The 18,959-nt window shown below is 42.9% G+C and overlaps 1 protein-coding gene across 7 annotated transcripts in view; it reads left to right on the forward strand.

Moving 5' to 3' along the window:
* LOC105491858 (dedicator of cytokinesis 8) overlaps positions 1-18,959 on the forward strand; it is a 238,265-nt gene that overhangs the window by 145,390 nt on the left and 73,916 nt on the right. For 5 of the 7 annotated variants that reach the window (XM_071077713.1, XM_024796043.2, XM_071077717.1 and 2 more), the window contains 7 exons: positions 880-1,018; positions 1,633-1,734; positions 5,948-6,043; positions 6,713-6,947; positions 9,525-9,689; positions 11,458-11,627; positions 15,288-15,383. In XM_071077713.1, the coding sequence (XP_070933814.1) occupies positions 880-1,018; positions 1,633-1,734; positions 5,948-6,043; positions 6,713-6,947; positions 9,525-9,689; positions 11,458-11,627; positions 15,288-15,383 (1,003 nt within the window). The remainder of the gene's footprint in view (positions 1-879; positions 1,019-1,632; positions 1,735-5,947; positions 6,044-6,712; positions 6,948-9,524; positions 9,690-11,457; positions 11,628-15,287; positions 15,384-18,959) is intronic. The other 2 variants (XM_071077714.1, XM_071077718.1) reach the window with 1 other exon arrangement.

Here is an 18,959-nt window from a genome sequence, read left to right on the forward strand (position 1 = left end):
ACGTGTCTTCAAGAATCCAATATAGTTTTGACTTTTCTGGAAGCTTCTATTCTAGTATGATGCAAAGAGGCTGTATTACATTAATTAAGGAAACACATTTCCTAACTTGCTTTGAGACAGTGGAGGGGGCCAGAAGCACAGTCCAGCCCCGCTTGCCCTGTGTCCCTGTCCGCTCCACTTGACACCTGCCCCACTGCCTGCCTAGGCTGACCAAAGGAGAAATGGAACACTCATTATTCCACTGGCAAATGGAGTCATGGGATAATGCCTACACTGTTATTCATGTCCCACAGGGAAGGGAGGGACATCTGCACAGTGTCGGACAGAATTGGATTTGATAACCTGGGCCTATTTAAGTCCTTCATTTAAGCATGTTCTGGGGTTGGGATGAGGATTAAGTGAGGTAATGTACATGAAACCCTCGTAAGCATCTAGAGCTTCATAATTCAGTTAAATCAGGTTCCTTTTTCCTCCTGCCTCATTCATTTGCTTCTACTCTTTGATGAGTGCAGCCAGGTGCTAGGATCTGTTCCTTGGGTAGAGATGGAAAAGGAGGTCACAGCAGGAGTCCAGACCTCATCCTTTCTTCAAATTAAGTTGTTGGAATTTTCCATTGTGTGTGGGGGAGTTTTTGTTTGTTTGTTTGTTTTTGTTTTTTCCTGACAAAGCCTTTAGTTAATGAACAGTTTTATGTAAGGAAAGTGTATCTAATAACATAAGCTTGGTCTCAGGGACTTCCAACTTCAGAGCAGAGTAATGTAAAATGAGAAGCAAAACACCAGGCAAATTCTGAGGAGCAAAGGGGCTGTGGCGTTTTACAATCAGAGAAGTCATCATTCTTGCTAAAAGTTGTTTGTGTATAATGTGCTTTTGAAACAGGTCTCCTGACTTCTATGAAGAAGTGAAAATTAAGCTCCCCGCTAAGCTCACAGTAAATCACCACCTCCTGTTCACCTTTTACCATATCAGCTGTCAGCAAAAGCAAGGAGCCTCCGTGGAAACTCTCCTGGGATATTCAGTAAGTTGTTTCCAGCCTGCTGACTCACACTGCAGTTGTTGGTGCATCTGAGGTCCCTGCAGAGATAAACAACCAAATTCTATTCACTTGATTTTTTCCTGTCAGAAGTAGCAAAACATGCTAAGCCACATTATAGCAAGAGTCAGAAATGATTTGCCTTAGCAAATGTCAAATTTCAGGAATGGAAAGCTAGTGGGTGGCAGATGTTGAAAGAATACTCATTTGTTTTTTAAAAAGCGTTGCAATGTTCACTGTTTCCAAATTTAATATCCATGCTTCACATATAGAACTAGCTTTGCCCCCAAGAAGAAACAATTTTTTCCTTAAAAAATATAACAGGTAAAATAAACATTGTTGTTCAGACACACACAAACATTGGCTACAGAGAAAAATGCTACTGCTTTAGCTCCGAAAGCAATAAATCATCAATATTACCATTTCAGGAGCTCTCAGAGATTTAAAATGCAAAGAACTGGACAGAAATTACTGCCAAAAAGAGTACTGGTCAATATCTAATCATTGTTTAGTTGCATTTGATTATTGTGAGCTAGATAAATTGCCAGAATTATATTCTGTAATAAATACCACGTTATTATTTACATCATCTGTTTCAGTGGCTGCCAATTCTCTTAAATGAACGTCTTCAAACTGGATCCTACTGTCTCCCAGTTGCCTTGGAAAAATTGCCACCCAACTACTCCATGCATTCTGCTGAGGTAATTGGCAAGCTGGCCATCAGCTGTTTCTTGTCCAGCCGTAGTCTTGGACCACCTTCCCAGACCCACTTCTCATTCCCATGTGGCCAAGGATGCTCACTGTGTTCTCTGGAGCACACCATGTTTTCAGAGAGCACATTGTTCTGATAGGATGGGAGGAATAACTGACTGTGAAACCTCATTCTTTTAAATGTCACCAAATCAGAATGTTTAGTAGATGCAACCTACACCGAAGGCAGCATTACCTTGCATTATCTACCACAGAGGGATTCCCAGAGTAATGTGTTCTAGAAGAGGAGGCAAACTAAGGCCAATCATAATGAACAACCGCTCCCATCAAGGATCCTTATAAAAGGTTCCCAGGCCAGATTCCATCCGTTTCTTTCTTGGGTCAGTTGTCACAGCTCTCCAATAGATACCAAGGTATTTATTCCCCTAACAATCCTAATGCCAATTGCCTTACCCACTTCCTGTTTCTGGCACTTCCTCTTGCCCATGCACTCTGCTGCACTGCACCCATTTAAAGGGAAGCCCAGGCGGATCACCTGAGGTCAAGAGGTCAAGACCAGCCTGGCCCAACGTGGCGAAACCCCATCTCTACCAAAAACACAAAAATTAGCCAGGCCTGGTGGTGGGTGCCTGTAATCCCAGCACTTTGGGAGGCCGAGGCAGGCAGATCACTTGAGGTCAGGAGTTCAAGACCAGCCTGGCCAACATGGTGAAACTCCGTCTCTACTAAAAATACAAAAAAATTAGCTGTGCATGGTGGCAGGTGCCTGTAATCCCAGCTACTCGGGACCTGGGAAGTGGAGGTTGCAGTGAGCCGAGATCATGCCACTGCACTGCAGCCTGGGCAACAGAGTGAGACTCTGTCTCAAAATAAAAAAAATAAATAAATAAATAATAAAGGGAGCCCAGGGGACTGTCCACCCTGACTGCACCAGCTGTCACACTGCTGTCACACTTCTCAGTTCCTTGCATAGGTTTACATCAATAAGTATTATTTTGAAGTAAATCTCATACATCATATTTCATTTTAGTCTGCATCTTAAAAGATAAGGGCTTTGTTTTTAACCATCACAATACCATTGTCATACTTTAAAATTAACTGTAATTTCTTAATATCATCAAATATTCAGTCACAAATATTCAGTCACTGATCAAATTTTCAATTATTGCACTAATGATGTATTTTCAATGCTTGCTTTTTAAAATTGGTATCCAAATAAGGTCCACACACTGCTATTGGTTGATATGTCTCTGAAGATACTTTTAATCTACAGATCCTGCATCTCTTTTGTTTTCCTTGCAATTTTCAAGTTGAAGAATTTCCCAGGAATTTGAATTTAGTTTCAACTGTTCCAGTCAACTTTCTTCTCTGTTCTATCACCATCCACTGCCTGGCTTCCAGCTGTTTTCCTCTTATTTTCTTTTTTCCCTAAAGAGAGACCCATCTTTTGCCCTGGGCCACAGGCACGTACCTGGTAAACCAAAACTTCTCTCCTCAAAACCATCTAAGGGGCAATCCAAGTATGTCCACAGACATTCCCTGATTGGTCTTTATGATTTGGACATCAACACCTTTCAGTAGCCCTCAAAACCACCTTCTCATCATCAAGTTGCACACTCTAATTTCTTAGAACCTCCCATTAACTTTTTAAGCTATAGGAAAGACCTGAGTGTTGGAGAGAGACAAATCTGTGTCCAAAGTCTAGATTCTGCCACTCCCTAGCTGTGTGAATGTGGGTGAGTTGCTTACCCTCTCTGAGTCTCAAAGGTGAAACTGAGCCCATATCTGCATATGTGCCTATAAGGTTGCAGTAGGCATTAAATGAGATAATGCATGCCAAACAAGAAACTCAATTCCTAAGTAAACATTAGTTCCTGTTTCTTACGTGCCCTATGCTGTGTTTATAGATACACCTTAGCCTCTCCTAGTATCCTTTAAACCTGTACTAATCAGATAGCCACTAGCTGCATGTGGCTATTGAGGAAAATATGGCTAGTTCAAACTGAGATATGTACTATAAATAAAATATGCACCAGATTTCAAAACTTTAGTGGGGAAAAATGTGAAATATTGTATTAATAATTTTTTACATTGATTACATATTGAATGAAATATAATTACTTTCACATGTTCCTTTTTTTTTTTAGAGAGACAGAGTCTTGCTCTGTCACTCAGGCTGGAGTGCAATGGCATGATCACAGCTCATTGTAATCTTAAACTCATAGGCTCAAGCAATCCTCTCACCTCAGCCTCCTTAGTAGCTGGGACTATAGGCATGCACCACCATGCCCAGCTAATTTTTTTTTTTTTTTTCAGCAGAGGCAGGGTCTTTCTATGCTGCTCAGGCTGGTCTCAAATGCCTGGCCTCATGTGGTCCTACCGCTTTGGACTCTCAAAGTCCTGGAATTATAGGTGTGAGCCACCATGCCCGGCCCCTTTTTACTTTTTTAATGTGGCTGCTAGATGACTTTAAATTGCATATATAGCTCATGTTATATTTCCACTGGACAGTGCTATTTTAGATCACAGATGGCAAACTCAAGTGCCCACAGGATCCAGATGAGTAACATACATGAATGCCTTGTTCTGGTGGCATCTGTTCACTCTGGAGATTGTCTCTGCCCCGTCTGAAGGTTGCAGCTGTTCCTTCACTCTGCAGATTAGTGCCATGCTAGGATATGAGGCCATTTTTTTCATATCTTCCAGTACTCAAATGAGGTTAGGAAAGCAGTCTTTTATAGGAAATTCTCAGGCTTTCAAATGTTGGTAACTAATATTTCAAAGTTCCTAATACTTCAAACAGAACATATGTGTGGGCTAGAACCCACTTTGGGCCCCAGCTCATGACTGCTGCAGATAGCTTTAACGGCCTCCATTCCCATGTACATGTCTACCTTCCGTTACCATGAAAGACATACAGACCTAGGCGAGGCCCTCCTCACTCAACACTGCAGGACATCTGTAAAGGAATTCAATTTCAATGGGAATTTAAGGCAAGAAACTGTCTCTAAGGCCTACAAAGGTACTGATATATAAACAGTATGAAAGAGTCACTTTGAGTAATTAAAGCAGGAGCCAAACTGGCCTAGAAACATGTTGGAAACACTTGGAAAAACTGTGGTAAAAGGGAAAGTAATATCAGGTATTCAAAAGAATTAAAATTTCATGTCTTGTAAAGATATTCTATACTTCGTCCTGACAATCCTGATTAATGGGGAAATTGCTGGGATCTTAACTTATTTTAATTCCTAGAATCCAGAATTATCAATGCTGGTTTGGAACTTAGAGACAGATCACACAGTTCAACCCTCTCCTCACAGCATGAGAACAGAACATTAAGGCCCAGAAAGTTTTTTTTTTTTTTTTTGAGACAGAGTCTCGCTCTGTTGCCCAGGCTGGAGTGCAGTGGCACAATCTCAGCTCACTGTAAGCTCCGCCTCCCGGGTTCACGCCATTCTCCTGCCTTAGCCTCCCGAGTAGCTGGGACTACAGGTGCCCACCACCTCACCTGGCTAATTTTTTGTATTTTTAGTAGAGACAGGGTTTCACCGTGTTAGCCAGGATGATCTCAATCTCCTGACCTTGTGATCCGCCCACCTCGGCCTCCCAAAGTGCTGGGATTACAGGCGTGAGCCACTGCACCCGGCCAAGGCCCAGAAAGTTTAATTGACTTGTCTAAGTAAAAATAACTAGTTTGAAGCGGGGCGCAGTGGCTCACACCTGTAATCCCAACATTTTGGGAGGCTGAGGCGGGCGGATCAGTTGAGCCCAGAAGTTTGAGACCAGCCTGGGCAACATGGTGAAACCATATTTCTACAAAAAATAGAAAAATTAGCCAGGTGTGGTGGTATGTGCCTCTAGTCCCTGCTACTCCAGAGGCTGAGATGGGAGGATCATTTGAGCCCAGGATGTCGAGGCTGCAGTGAGCTGTGATTGCACCACTGTACTTCAGCCTGGCGACAGAGTGAGACCCTGTCTCAAAAGGAATGAATAAATAAATACATAATAACCAGTTTGGTGTAGAATTGAAGTTGAATCCAGGGCTCCTGACTCCAAGACCAGTTATATTAGTTTTCGAGAGAGTTCTGTATTTGTATAATCCTGATGTTTCCAGTCAAGTTGCTCTGCATTACTTGTTAGTAATCAGAAAAGGGAATTGGATTGCTAATCTTTTTTTTTTCTTCTTCTTCTTCTTTAACACAGAAAGTCCCTTTACAGAATCCTCCCATTAAGTGGGCTGAAGGACATAAGGGAGTATTTAATATTGAAGTGCAAGCTGTTTCTTCTGTGCACACCCAGGTAAGGAATGTCAATGTTAATAATGAAGGTAAAGGTGCAGCAGAGGAACCTTTGAAGGACGGGCCAATAAAAGATCAATGAAAATCCTTGTCTACAGATAAATAAAAAGTAATCCTTTAGTTCTTTGTGGGGACATGCAAACCTCTTTAGGTTTCATTTGTCGTTGGAATAGAAAGACCTTACAAAACCGCTGAGTACCTAAAGGAAAGAACCTTGTATCTGCAATGGTGGTTGAGAAACTTTGCAGGGACACTTGATTTGAAGCTCTCATCTGCTGTTACCTCTTTTCCCTCCGTAATTCTGCCACTTTACCAGCCTTTGAAAAGAAATTCCGTACTCCCTCCATCACCTGCCACTGTCTGAGTTCTGCATCTGCTGAGACCCCTCTCTTGGCAGTATGCTTTACCTGGTATGCTGACCTCTGCTTACAGAACATGTCAGAGCCTAAATTATTTGTTCTTCGCTAATAATTATTGAAAGGTTCAATTTTGTGTACCACATTCTACAAAGAAGTTCATAACCTCAGTCTGAAACATCATGTCTTAGGCCTTCTGGTCTGAAATACTGGATAAGAGGTTCTATCCATAAAGAGCTATTCAATTGTGTTTATGAATCCACTGGTGAACAATGATGATATAAAACCCCATGACCTGCCTTCTCCCTTCCCAGGACAACCACCTGGAGAAGTTCTTCACCCTCTGCCACTCCCTGGAGAGCCAGGTGACCTTCCCCATCCGCGTGCTGGATCAGAAGATCAGCGAGATGGCGCTGGAGCACGAGCTGAAGCTCAGCATCATCTGCCTGAACTCCTCCCGCCTGGAGCCGCTCGTGCTCTTCCTGCACCTGGTGCTGGACAAGCTCTTCCAGCTGTCCGTGCAGCCCATGGTCATCGCTGGCCAGACAGGTATGAACCTGCAGGGCTGGGCTGGGAGGAGGCAGGAGCAAGCAAGCATTGCCTTCCTTAATGAAGAATGACTTTCCAGAAATCCAGAGACAATGTGATCTTCCTTTCCACTGATGATGTGTGTTCAAGGGAGGCCAAGTCTTGTGCTATTTTTTTTTTTTTTTTGACACTCTCTGCATGTTGGAAAGAAAAAGAAACATTAAAATAGGGTTCTTAATATTATAGCTTTTTGTGAACTTTATTAAGTGATTATAGGCAGTCTTTCAAATTCCATTTCTGGTCATTGATGAATTCATTTTACCTTGAAGATATTTTTGTTTTCTTGACTAACAGGAAATGGAACATTTTAGAGTAAGACAACCTGTGTTAAATGGAGGGAAGGAACTCTCTAAATTGAAATGCAATGTGATCAATTTTTAAAGTTAAAACATAAACTCACTATTTTAAAGTGTATAGTTCAGTGGTTTTTAGTATAGTCACAAGGTTGTGCAATGATCGCTGCAATCTAATTTCATAACATTTCCATCAGCTCCAAATAAAACCCCATACCCTTTAGCAGTCACTCCCTATTCATCCCTCCCCCTAGAACTCATCTGTTCTCTCTCTTACAGTCTGTTTCAAATGCTTGCTTTTAACAAATTAACACTAAATACAATGTGTACATTTTCCCTTACAAATAATCTCAAAAGCTTATCCTGGAGGCATGACCAGGGTCCAGTGGTTCTCATAACTCCTCCAGGGTAGACTGGCTGGTGTAGGGCATCTTTATTTGCCACCATTTTCAGCTGTGCCTATATAGCTCTTTGCTGTCCAGTCCAGCAGATATCTTTTGGGTACCATCCATATGCCCAGTACTGTACTAAAAGTTGTAGGCTTTGCGACAATAACCAAGAGTATCTCAGATCTTAGAGGACTTATAATATGGCAAAGAGTCAGCAGCACAGGACAGGGGTCCTCAAAGGGACACAGCTAAATTTTTCAGTGGTGGTGGGGAAGGTGGTATCAAAGGAGAGAGCGAGAAAACATCCATTTGGGAGGATGCAGGAGGTCCACACGAAGAGATGGCCTTGAAGAAGGGATAGAGTGAAAACCAACAAAATAGGGGCAATGAGATGAGCGTGGCACAGCAGAGGACCAGAAAAGTGTGGGAGTGTCAGGAAGAAAGTCAATAGCACGGTTGGTGGTGAAACATAAGCACGTGTGGAAGTGGGCTGGGACAATGAAGTGAGGGAGCTTTTAGAGCCAGGGAGGGGCGTGTCCTCTTAATCTCTCACTCTGCTTTGCACCCTGAGATGCATCTTTTGTGGTTCCACAGCTCAAACGTCCTGTGTTGGAGGCTAACTTTTCATCCATGTAGCAGTTGCCTCTTCAGCTAGATTCTTGCAGAGCTCTGCCCTCCTTTGATTGCTTTCTACACCCCCACATATGTGGCACACTGCTTTGTATATTCCAGCTAGTTAATACAGACTTGTTCACCAGACAAAATATTTATATGTTTTGAGCAGCTTCTCCGTAGCAAGTTACCACCTTGTGGTGTGGGGACCACGTGGTGTTGGCACAGGCAGAGTAAGTGGAGGTGGCTAGTCTACAAGCATTTATTTAGAACCTATTCTGTGTCTATGCAATGGAAAGCACAGCGGGGGCACAAAAGATATGAGAAATACACTTTGCATGGGAGGGATTCCGGCTTTCACAGAGAGACAGTTTACCACCAGAAACAGCTGGAGAATCACATAACTCAGTTTCACTTGAGCCCTGTACTGTGTGGAGTCGGACGGCTTCATGGAGGAGGTGGGACTTGTGCTGAGATTCACAGGGTTGGTGTGATTTTGTGGATAGGAGTGAGGAGGGCTTTCTAGGTGAGGACAACAGCATGAGCAAAGTCTCAGAGGTAAGAGAGCAGGCATGATGAGACAATACAATGACTGCCTCATTTTAAGGGAAGTTGAACTGAGCCAAAAAGGGTACAAGGTTAGACAAGTAGATCGGAGCCAAACTACGTAGGCGTGGGCCACAAGAACAAGAGGCTCTATGCGGTAAATCAAATATGCATGGGTCTACTGTGGGAATGACTTGATATGCAAACATTTTTAGGTTAATCTGCACAAGAATCAGCGTTGTGCCCCACATCTCAAATCATAGTGTCCACAACAGTCACGTGGGCATCTTGTAAAGATGCAGAGCCTGATTCATACACCCTCTGGGGTGGGGCCTGAGAGTCTGCATTTCTGAGTAGCAACCAGGTGATAGTGGTCATGTCCGTCTGCAGCCCCTGCTGAGTAGCATCCGTGTACAACCTGGCTTAGAGAGGGAGGATCTGGACAGTCTTATGTCTTTGTCATTAAAAACCATCCATGCTACTCAGTGGCAGGAGGAGGAAGGTCAAAGGAGGGAATGTGAAGGCATCTGCGGTACTCAGAGCCAGCATGCCAGAGCTCACCAAAGCCATTTACTCTTCCCAGGCCTAGTTAAATTGATCAGTGGTCAGGACTCATTGTCACTGTCCTGGAGAAACTTCCACCTCGGTCTCCTTAAGGACCAGCTGTGGGACTACCCATTTTTCTATTGGTTCCTCAGCCAACTTCTCCCAGTTTGCCTTCGAGTCCGTGGTGGCCATCGCCAACAGTCTGCACAACAGCAAGGACCTGAGCAAGGACCAGCATGGGAGGAACTGCCTGCTGGCTTCGTACGTGCACTACGTCTTCCGCCTGCCGGAGCTGCAAAGGGACGTGCCCAAGTCAGGTAGAGTTGCCCTGAGCGTGGGACTCTTGTGGGCAGGGCATCACAACCTCCACCCCACTGCAGTGTGATCCAAAATAAAACATCCTATGCTGGGTGCAGTGGCTCACATCTGCAATCCCAGCACTCTAGGAGGCTGAGATGGCAGGATCACTTGGAGCCAGAAGTTGGAGACCAGCCCAGGGAACATAACGAGACCCTGTCTTTACAAAAAATATAAAAATTAGCAGAGCAAGGTGGCACATACCTGTAGTCCCAGCTACTCAGGAAGCTGAGGCAGGAGGATCACTTAAGCCCAGGAGTTGGAGGCTGCAGTGAACCATCATTGTACTACTGCAGTCCAGCCTGGGAAACACAGCGAGATCCCATCTCTTAAAACAAACAAACGAACACCCTAAAATTCCATTTTAGTTTTCAGAACAATACAAAACTTACATGAATGCTGAAATTATGTGTTTCTTTATAGATCTTTCTTCCTCCCTTGCCTCTTTTTATGCTCTAAACACTTATTTGGTCTGCCCATTTGATAATCCCTCACTGCTCTTTACCCACTTGCTAATTTATGATTCAGCTGAGAATCTCTTTTTTAAGATGGAGAAGTGGTGACTGATGCCTAGGATTCTAGTATAATAAAGGAAATAAGATGTATCCAATGACAGTGGCTCTTAAACTTTTTGTTATTAAAAAAAAAATCCCTTTTCACGTTTCCCTCAAACTAAACTATTGAAATAATAGTAATGCATTTCCCCAATTCTTCTTAATTATTTACATAGGTAATAATCAAGTAGAACTTCTTGTCAGCATGATATAAACATTAGCATCAGTGAGTTCACAAAATTGCAGGCCCAAATAAACATGGCACTTTTGTTGGTCTGTGCAACCTCATTTCTAGCAAATCTGAAAATTTGATTGAGTTTTTAAAAATACTAGTGATGTGACTGGGTGCGGTGGCTCTCGCCTGTAATCCCAGCACTTTGGGAGGCCAAGGTGAGCAGATCACTTGAGCTCAGGAGTTCAAGACGAGCCTAGGCAACATGGCAAAAGCCCATCTCTACAAAAATTACAAAACTTAGCCAGGCGTGGTAGCAGGTGCCTGTAGTCCCAGCTACTCAGGAGGCTGAAGCAAAAGGATCACTTGAACCTGGGAGGCGGAGGTTGCAGTAAACCGAGATCGTGCCACTGCACTCCAAACTGGAGGACAAAGTGAGACCCTGTCTCAAAAAAATAAATAAATAAATAGTAGTATCTCAGACTCCCATAACCACTTGTGAAAACATGTCAACATTTAAGGATGAAAAACAGCTATATGCATCATATACAGTAGTCCTCACAAGGTTCAGATGACTGTATGGATTTTTGAATCTGAGAAAACCTCACTGCATGAATTGTAAAGTTGTCATCATTTCAATATTGATAAATTAAAAATATCCACATTTTTAGCTTCTCATGAGAAGTCAGAAGCTCTAGCAACCCTGGGGTCCATTTCCCGATAGCAGCAATAGACTGGAGCCAGTAGTACCCCCTGCCTTTGTAAGAAGCATGTGTCGGCTGTTTACCACAATCTCCACCACTCCCTGGTGCCGTATGCCCCATCTACTTCTCTCCAAAAGATTGCCTCCCTGACCCAACCAGGGTTTGCTAAGAAGACCCTAATTCCAAGGCCTAATCCAGTGGCTTTTCAACAACCCTATCCCTCTTCAGTTCCTTCTTAAACTCCGTGAGCGATTCTGTTCCCCTGTGTGTTGACATGTCTCTGCCTGGTGGGGTGCAGGCGCTCCCACTGCCCTCCCCGACCCTCGCTACCACACCTATGGACGCACGTCAGCTGCTGCTGTGAGTTCAAAGCTGCTTCAGGCCCGGGTGATGAGCAGCAGTAACCCAGACCTCGCGGGGACACACTCCGCAGCGGACGAGGAAGTGAAGAACGTCATGTCTTCAAAGGTAGGAAAGATGGCAAACCCTGGAAGGGGACACAGGTTTTTTTATTTTTTAACTAAAACTTGGAGAAATAACACAAAAGCAACCAGTGCTGCTGCCCACTGTGCTGATCAGACGCTTTCATGCTCAGCTTTGGAGTGATTAACGTTCTTTAGAACCGATTAAGACCATTCTGACAGATGCGGCAGCAAGACCAGCATCCGAGGATTTGCTGAGAACTGCTTAACTCGGGTAGCAACGTTTTAGAGTATCGGGGGTTTAGCCATGTGCGGTCATGTGGCTGAACCATGCATTTTATTTTCAAGGAAAAAAAAATAGCTTTAACTTTTGATACCTAGAAAGGTTGCCTTTAATTTTGTTTTGTTGCTTTAATATCTACCTCTTACGTTCATTAACATCCACAGATTGATTATCTCACAAAAAAAAATCCCGAGGAGCGGCTGGGCGCAGTGGCTCACGCCTGTAATCCCAGCACTTTGGGAGGCCGAGGTGGGCGGATTACTTGAGGTCACGAATTCAAGACCATCCTGGCCAACATGGTGAAACCCCATCTCTACTAAAAATACAAAAAAATTGGCCAAGCACGGTGACTCACGCCTGTAATCCCAGCACTTTGGGAGGCCAAGGTGGGTGGATCACAAGGTCAGGAGTTCAAGACCAGCCTGGCTAACATGGTGAAACCCCATCTCTACTAAAAATACAAAATTAGCCAGGCATGGTAGCACATGCCTGTAATCCCAGCTACTCAGGAGGCTGAGGCAGGAGAATTTCTTGAATCCAGGAGGCGGAGGTTGTGATGAGCTGAGATTGCGCCATTGCACTCCAGCCTGGGCAACAAGAGCAAAACTCGGTCTCAAAAAAAAAGGAAAAAAACAAAAACAAAACATTAGTCAGGCGTGGTAGTAGGCACCTGTAATCCCAGCTACTAAGGAGGCTGAGGCAGGAGAATTGCTTGAACACAGGAGGTGGAGGTTGCAGTGAGCCGAGGTTGCACCACTGCACTCCAGCTTGGGATACAAGAGTGAGACTCCATCTCAAAAAAAAAAAAAAAAAAATCCCAAGGAGCAATGCCAAATTTTATAAGCAAATAAAAACTGACATCCTGAGAGGGTTGATGACTTGCCCTATATTGTTTTTCCCTCCATGAATTCTTTATTTTTTTCATGATAAAGTTTTACTTTATCATGAACAGTTTTAGAGTTACAGAATTATATACGCTCTACCCAGTCTCCCCATTATTAACATTTTACATTAAAATGGTACTTTTGGCACAATTTGTGAACTGATATTCATGCAATATTATCATTCATTAAGTTCATCTTTATTCACCACTTCTCAGTTTTTCTCCAGTGTCCTTTTTCTGTCCCAGGATCCCATCCAGGATGCCACATTACATTTTGTAGTCTTGCCTCCATAGGCTCCTCTTGCTGGGAACAATTTCTTAGACTTTCTTTGTTCTTCATGCCCTTGACAGTTTTGAGGAGTAATGATCAGGTATTTTGTAGATTGTCTCTCATTAGGAATTTTTTAAAGATTTTGATATTATTCACATACCATAAAATTCACCCTTTTTATAAAGATGGAGTACACGATCCAGTGGTCTTTAGTCTACTCACAAAGCTACCACGATGAATTCTTAGCCTGAAGTTTTTCTCCAGTGATCTGTGTCCTCAGGGTGGCTGAGCTTTTAGAGTAATATCATTTCCCCTGATTAAGAGAAATCAAAATCTCTAGGTTTAGACACAGACACAGTTTCACCCTTACAAATTCCACCCACTTGACACAGTGTGGCATGAGGAAGGAAATCTGGAGACCAGGGTTTGGGGCTGGGCGCCGATACTGCCCCGCCGTGTGGCCATGGGAAAAAGTCATTTAACTGTGCTAGGGCTCGTGTCCTCATCTCTGCAGAGGTCCTGATCCCTGGATGAACTTAAGAACCGTCTACCCTGGATCTTTTAAAAACACTGGATTCAGCCGGGTGCAGTGGCTCACGCCTATAATCCCAGCACTTTGGGAGGCGGGCCAATTACGAGGTCAGGAGATCGAGACCATCCTGGTTAACACGGTGAAACCCTGTCACTACTAAAAATACAAAATACTAGCCAGGTATGGTGACGGGTGTCTGTAGTCTCAACTACTCAGGAGGCTAAGGCAGGAGAATGGTGTGAACCCAGGAGGCAGAGCTTGCAGTGAGCCGAGATTGCACCACTGCACTCCAGCCTGGGTGACAGAGTGAGACTCCGTCTAAAAAAAAAAAAACCCTGGATTTACCCCCTGAGATGCTGATGATCTATAGTTTGAGCCATCAGGAATTATTCATGTTCTATCCTTTTTGACTTACAAAAATCAGTGCAGGGATGTGCTAGAGCGAGCTCATACCTGTTCCCAAAGGCTGATTGCTTAGTTTTCCAGAATTTTTTGAGCCAGTTTTGAAACAGATATTGTTAAAATTAAATTGTATAAACTTAAAATTAAATAGGTTATATTAAAAACAAAGGTAATCTGAATGCAATGTGGTATGCTAGATTGCATCTCGGAACAGAAATAGGACATGAGTACAAAAACTGGTGAAATCTGAATTGTTCATGGTTTAGTTAATAGTAACATATCAATGTTAATTTCTTAGTTTTGACAAATGTACCTTATCATAAAAGATATTAACATTAAGAGAAATGCAATGAAAGGCATATAAGAAATACTAACTTTGCAACTTCTCTGTAAATCTAATAATAACTATATAAATAACTACTCCAAAATTAAAAGTTCACTTTGAAAAGCTAAACCTAGTCCCTTCCTAATAATTTCATTGTATGCTATGATATCTAAGTTCTTCATTCTTTATATCTACTGTGTCTGTGTGATGGAAATATTATATAACGATTTGCTACCGCACATGTCTCCCTAACTGCATTTCCATGACATCATGTTGGCAGATTGAAATCAGCTATGATGAAAGTATTTGTGGCACAGAAATTGGCAAATGCTACAAATTAGCCCTACCCCACTGACAACTGGTTGTTAAACATTTGCCAGCGCACCATGGTTCAGCCTCATATGGGAGACCCCTTTCAGCAATACCACTTTCTGATCACCCAGGAAAAAAGTGGTCTGCAGCTATTATTGACAGCCTAGATCTTTCTATTTTTCTTTGATAAAAATGAAAATATTAAATTTTTATGTGGACAGGGTTAACAGTTTTTGAATTATTTTGTAGCACAGGGAGAAAATGTTTAATAGCGCATGACCCCTCCACTTCCTTTCGGAAGTAGTTTTTGACAATGTATTGGTATGTAGGAGACCGTGTGGTGCAGTACCATATTAAACCACAGAGAGGCACTGTTCCCACACGTTTTTTCCTGGCGTCCCCTGAAGTCACAGACTCCTAGAATGTTGGAAGGGACTACTCAGCACCCCAGATTCTTAAATAGTTTTTAACTGTAGGTTGCTACACACAAACTATTAACAGGGATTATCTCAAGAGCAAGTAGAATTAGGTATAACTTCACCGTCTTTGCTTTGTTTTATATTTACTTATAGCAATTATTTTACCTTTGTAACCAGGAAAAAAATGCATAAAAATGAATTCTGAGGTTGTGATTTCCAGGTGTCTGGCTTACCTTTCCATGGTTGGTTGACTGTTAAGCCATGGTTTATGTGTTTTAGATCGCCGATCGTAACTGCAGCCGAATGTCTTACTATTGCTCTGGCAATAGTGATGTTCCAAGTTCAACTACAGCCCCAAGGCCAGCCAGCAAAAAGGTACCGAACAGAGCAATGTGAGGATCATCACGGGATAAGAACAGAAGGACTTCCTCATGCCCTCACACTGTGCTTGAAAATAGTCAAAGTGCTCCCCTGCCTGGTCCTGTTGTGCGCGCACACACACACACACGCACACACACACACACCACACTTTTGCAGCCCTGTCCTTTACCCCACATTTGACCACCTAACTACCCATTAACTCAGTGTTTCTTTCACTTTCTCATGCATCAGAATTACCTGGAAGCCTTGTTAAAACTCATAGCTGGACCCTACCCCCTGAGTTTCTGATTCAATAGATCTGAGCTGGAGGCTCAAGATTTTGCATTTCTAACAAGTTCCCAGCTGATGCTGGTCCAGGACCACACTCTGAGAACCACTGCATTAGCCTCCTTTTAGTAGAGAGAAAGCTGGGGACAGTTCATCCTTGACAAAAGTGAATGGCAATAATTAGGTATCATTTGTTTCAATACTATATAAAGTAATATGAGATGCTTCCTTGTAATTCTTCACAATCAGCCTTACCTATGAGTTCAGAAACTTTAAAAGCTGTTAAACTGCTTACCAGGGTTTTTAAAGCAATAAAATCCCCAATCATAGTCACAGCCTGTGTGGTCTGAGGGATGGAGTTGAAAAAAGCTGTCTGCCCCAAGTTTCCTGTCTTCTAGGCACCGAAGAGTCTCACCATTATAGTAGCTACTGAAGTTTTTAATGTAATGTATTTATTACATTACATTATTACATTACATTTATTACATTACAAATGTAATAAAAGTACATTTACATTTAATGTAAAATTACATTTAAAAATGTAAATATGGCGGGGCACAGCTGCTCACACCTATAATCCCAGCACTTTGGGAGGCCGAGGTGGGTGGATTACCTGAGGTCAGGAGTTCAAGATAAGCCTGGCCAACATGGTGAAACCCCTCTCTACTAAAGATACAAAAACTAGCTGGGCATAGTGGCAGGCACCTGTAATCTCAGCTGCTCAGGAGGCTGAGGCAGGAGAATAACTTGAACATGGGAGGCGGAGGCTGCAGTGAGCTGAGATTGTGAAACTGCACTCCAGCCTGGGCGACAGAATGAGACTCCATCTCAAAAAAAGAAAAAAAACAGTACATACGCTTTTACAAAGGATAACACAGGAAGCCATTTGCAAGAGCTCACATCACAGGGTAATGCTTATTAAACAGGCAAGGAGGGAATGAGCCTCCCCAAGGCTCCCTTTGGACTGGAAGAGGGAAAGATCAAGTGTGGGAGGGCCGGGGCCTGGTGCTGTACACTTCGCGGTATTCCAGGCACCATATGTCTAGTGAGAGGTACCAGGATTTAACTCGAAAAGGAAAAGTGGAAAAAAGATATGGTTAGGCTAAAAACAGATTTGTCTACTTGCTCTAAAATTTAGAATTAGGCTATCACAGGCCCTATGCCGTGACTGGTTATAAGTATTATACCATTTTCCTTTCTTAAAAACCATTATTTGCCTACAGCCTGATTTCTTTAACCCATGTCCTGTTTGGTTTTGTAACTGCCATGTTTTGACCTGAAATGACCAGGATAGAGATATTTTATTTCAAAGGGAAGTGTGGCCAATATGTTTCCTTAATAGCTTAGCAGACAGGGTTTTGCTGCTTGGCTATTTTATATAACCTCCAGAGCAAGGTGTTCTTGTAATAATGCTGCCCAGAAAGCAGCATAAATTACTTTAAGAAGCAGCTTATCCTTATCTAATCTCTTCTCGCCATAAGACCCTGGCAGACAAACTGACCTATTTTCTAGAGGCAATCTTTGAAGCTGGGGGAGCATATCTTTCCTACAATGAGAAGATCAAAGTGTAGTCCAGTTATATCATGTGCACAGTTAGACCACCTGCTAGATTAAAACTCAACCCCACGCCTCTCTCAAGTGAGACAGCTTCACTTAAAACTCACAACAGCAAACAAATGTGTTAATGTGTATTAAAATTATTAAGGTTTGACTAACCTCACAAAATGAAGTGAAACCAACCAATAAGCTGAAACACCTAAGCAGTCTCCATTCATCACCACTAACCCACTGGGGATCTAATTGGTTAAAATACCCAAGCATGTATACAGAGATTTTCCCTTTGTCATCTTTTAGTTTAGCTGAGTAGCTCTCAAATTTTAATGTACACAAGAATTAGTACATTGGGTTGCATGCATACTGGACCCTGTGGGTAATTTTTTTTTTTTTTTTTTTTTGAAACGGAGTCTCACTCAGTCACCCAGGCTGGAGTACCATGGTGCAATCTTGGCTCACTGCAACCTCTGCCTCCCAAGTTTAAGTGATTCTCCTGCCTCAGCCTCCCGAGTAGCTGGGATTACAACCGTGAACCATCACACCTGGCTAATTTTTGTATTTTTAGTATAGATGAGGTTTCACCATGTTGGCCAGGCTTGTCTCAAACTCCTGACCTCAAGTAATCTGCCCTCCTCAGCCTCCCAAAGTGCTGGGATTACAGGCATGAGTCAACACACCTAGCCCTCTGTGGATAATTTAAACAACTGTCAAGAGCAATGTTTGCTGTAATCAGTTTTTGCTTTAGGTGTTGACTTTAAAACTTAATTTGCAAATAAGGCTATGATATTAGGGTGTTCAGATAGCTTTAGCTTTCTTGCCTACTTTCTTAACCAGAAAAAAAAAATGAGTTTATATTTATTCCAGGTTTTGTGGGCATAAGATGAAAGAAAACCACAGAAAATTCCTAGGCATCATTTTTGGCATTAATTAGGGTGACCAACTGTTCTCATTTGCCCCGGACTGAGGGAGTCCCCAAGATGTAAGGCTTTCTATTTTAAGACCAGGACATTATCAAGCACTCTTTAATGGACTGATTGCCCTATCTTCAGTCTTGAACTTCTTCCTCATCAAAATGATTGTCAGGAACGTGAACACATAGCCAGACACGCTGGAGAATGGGAAAGGTGTAAGTCACCATGTGCGCCATTTGCTACTGAGCAGTAGGTGACTTGAAGGGAAGCGAAGACGCAAAGTGGAGCTAGGGGACTTTCCAAGCATCTGGCCCTGGGACATAGAAATTTAGAAGCTGTGAGTTAAGGCTGATACTGCTATGCCTTTCAGAGCACAACATCCTCTCATAAACCCCCATCCATCCTGTTTCCCACAATGCCATATTGACATTATAAAAACAAAAATTGTCCAGTCTCCCAGAGCATTTCGATACCATCCAGACAGTGGTTTTCAAAGTGTGACCCTGGACCAGCAGCAGCAGCAGCAGCAGCAGCATCCGGGAACTTGTTAGAAATGCAAATTCCCAGGCTATTGAATCAGAATATCTGGGGGTGGGGCCCAGCAGTCTGTTTCATCAGGCCCTCCAAGGGATTCTGATACAAAGAGGCCAGGCGTAGTGGCTCACTCCCGTAATCCCAGAACTTTGGGAGGCCGAGGCGGGTGCATTGCTTGAGCTCAGGAGTCTGAGACTAAGTGGGTAGCATGGTGAAACCCCATCTGTACCAAAAAAAAATAATAATAAAACAATTAGCTGGGCTTGGTGGCGCATGCCTTTAGCCCTGGCTATTTGGGACTAAA

The sequence above is a fragment of the Macaca nemestrina genome, chromosome 14 (genome assembly GCF_043159975.1).
Source record: "Macaca nemestrina isolate mMacNem1 chromosome 14, mMacNem.hap1, whole genome shotgun sequence".
NCBI lineage: Eukaryota > Metazoa > Chordata > Mammalia > Primates > Cercopithecidae > Macaca > Macaca nemestrina.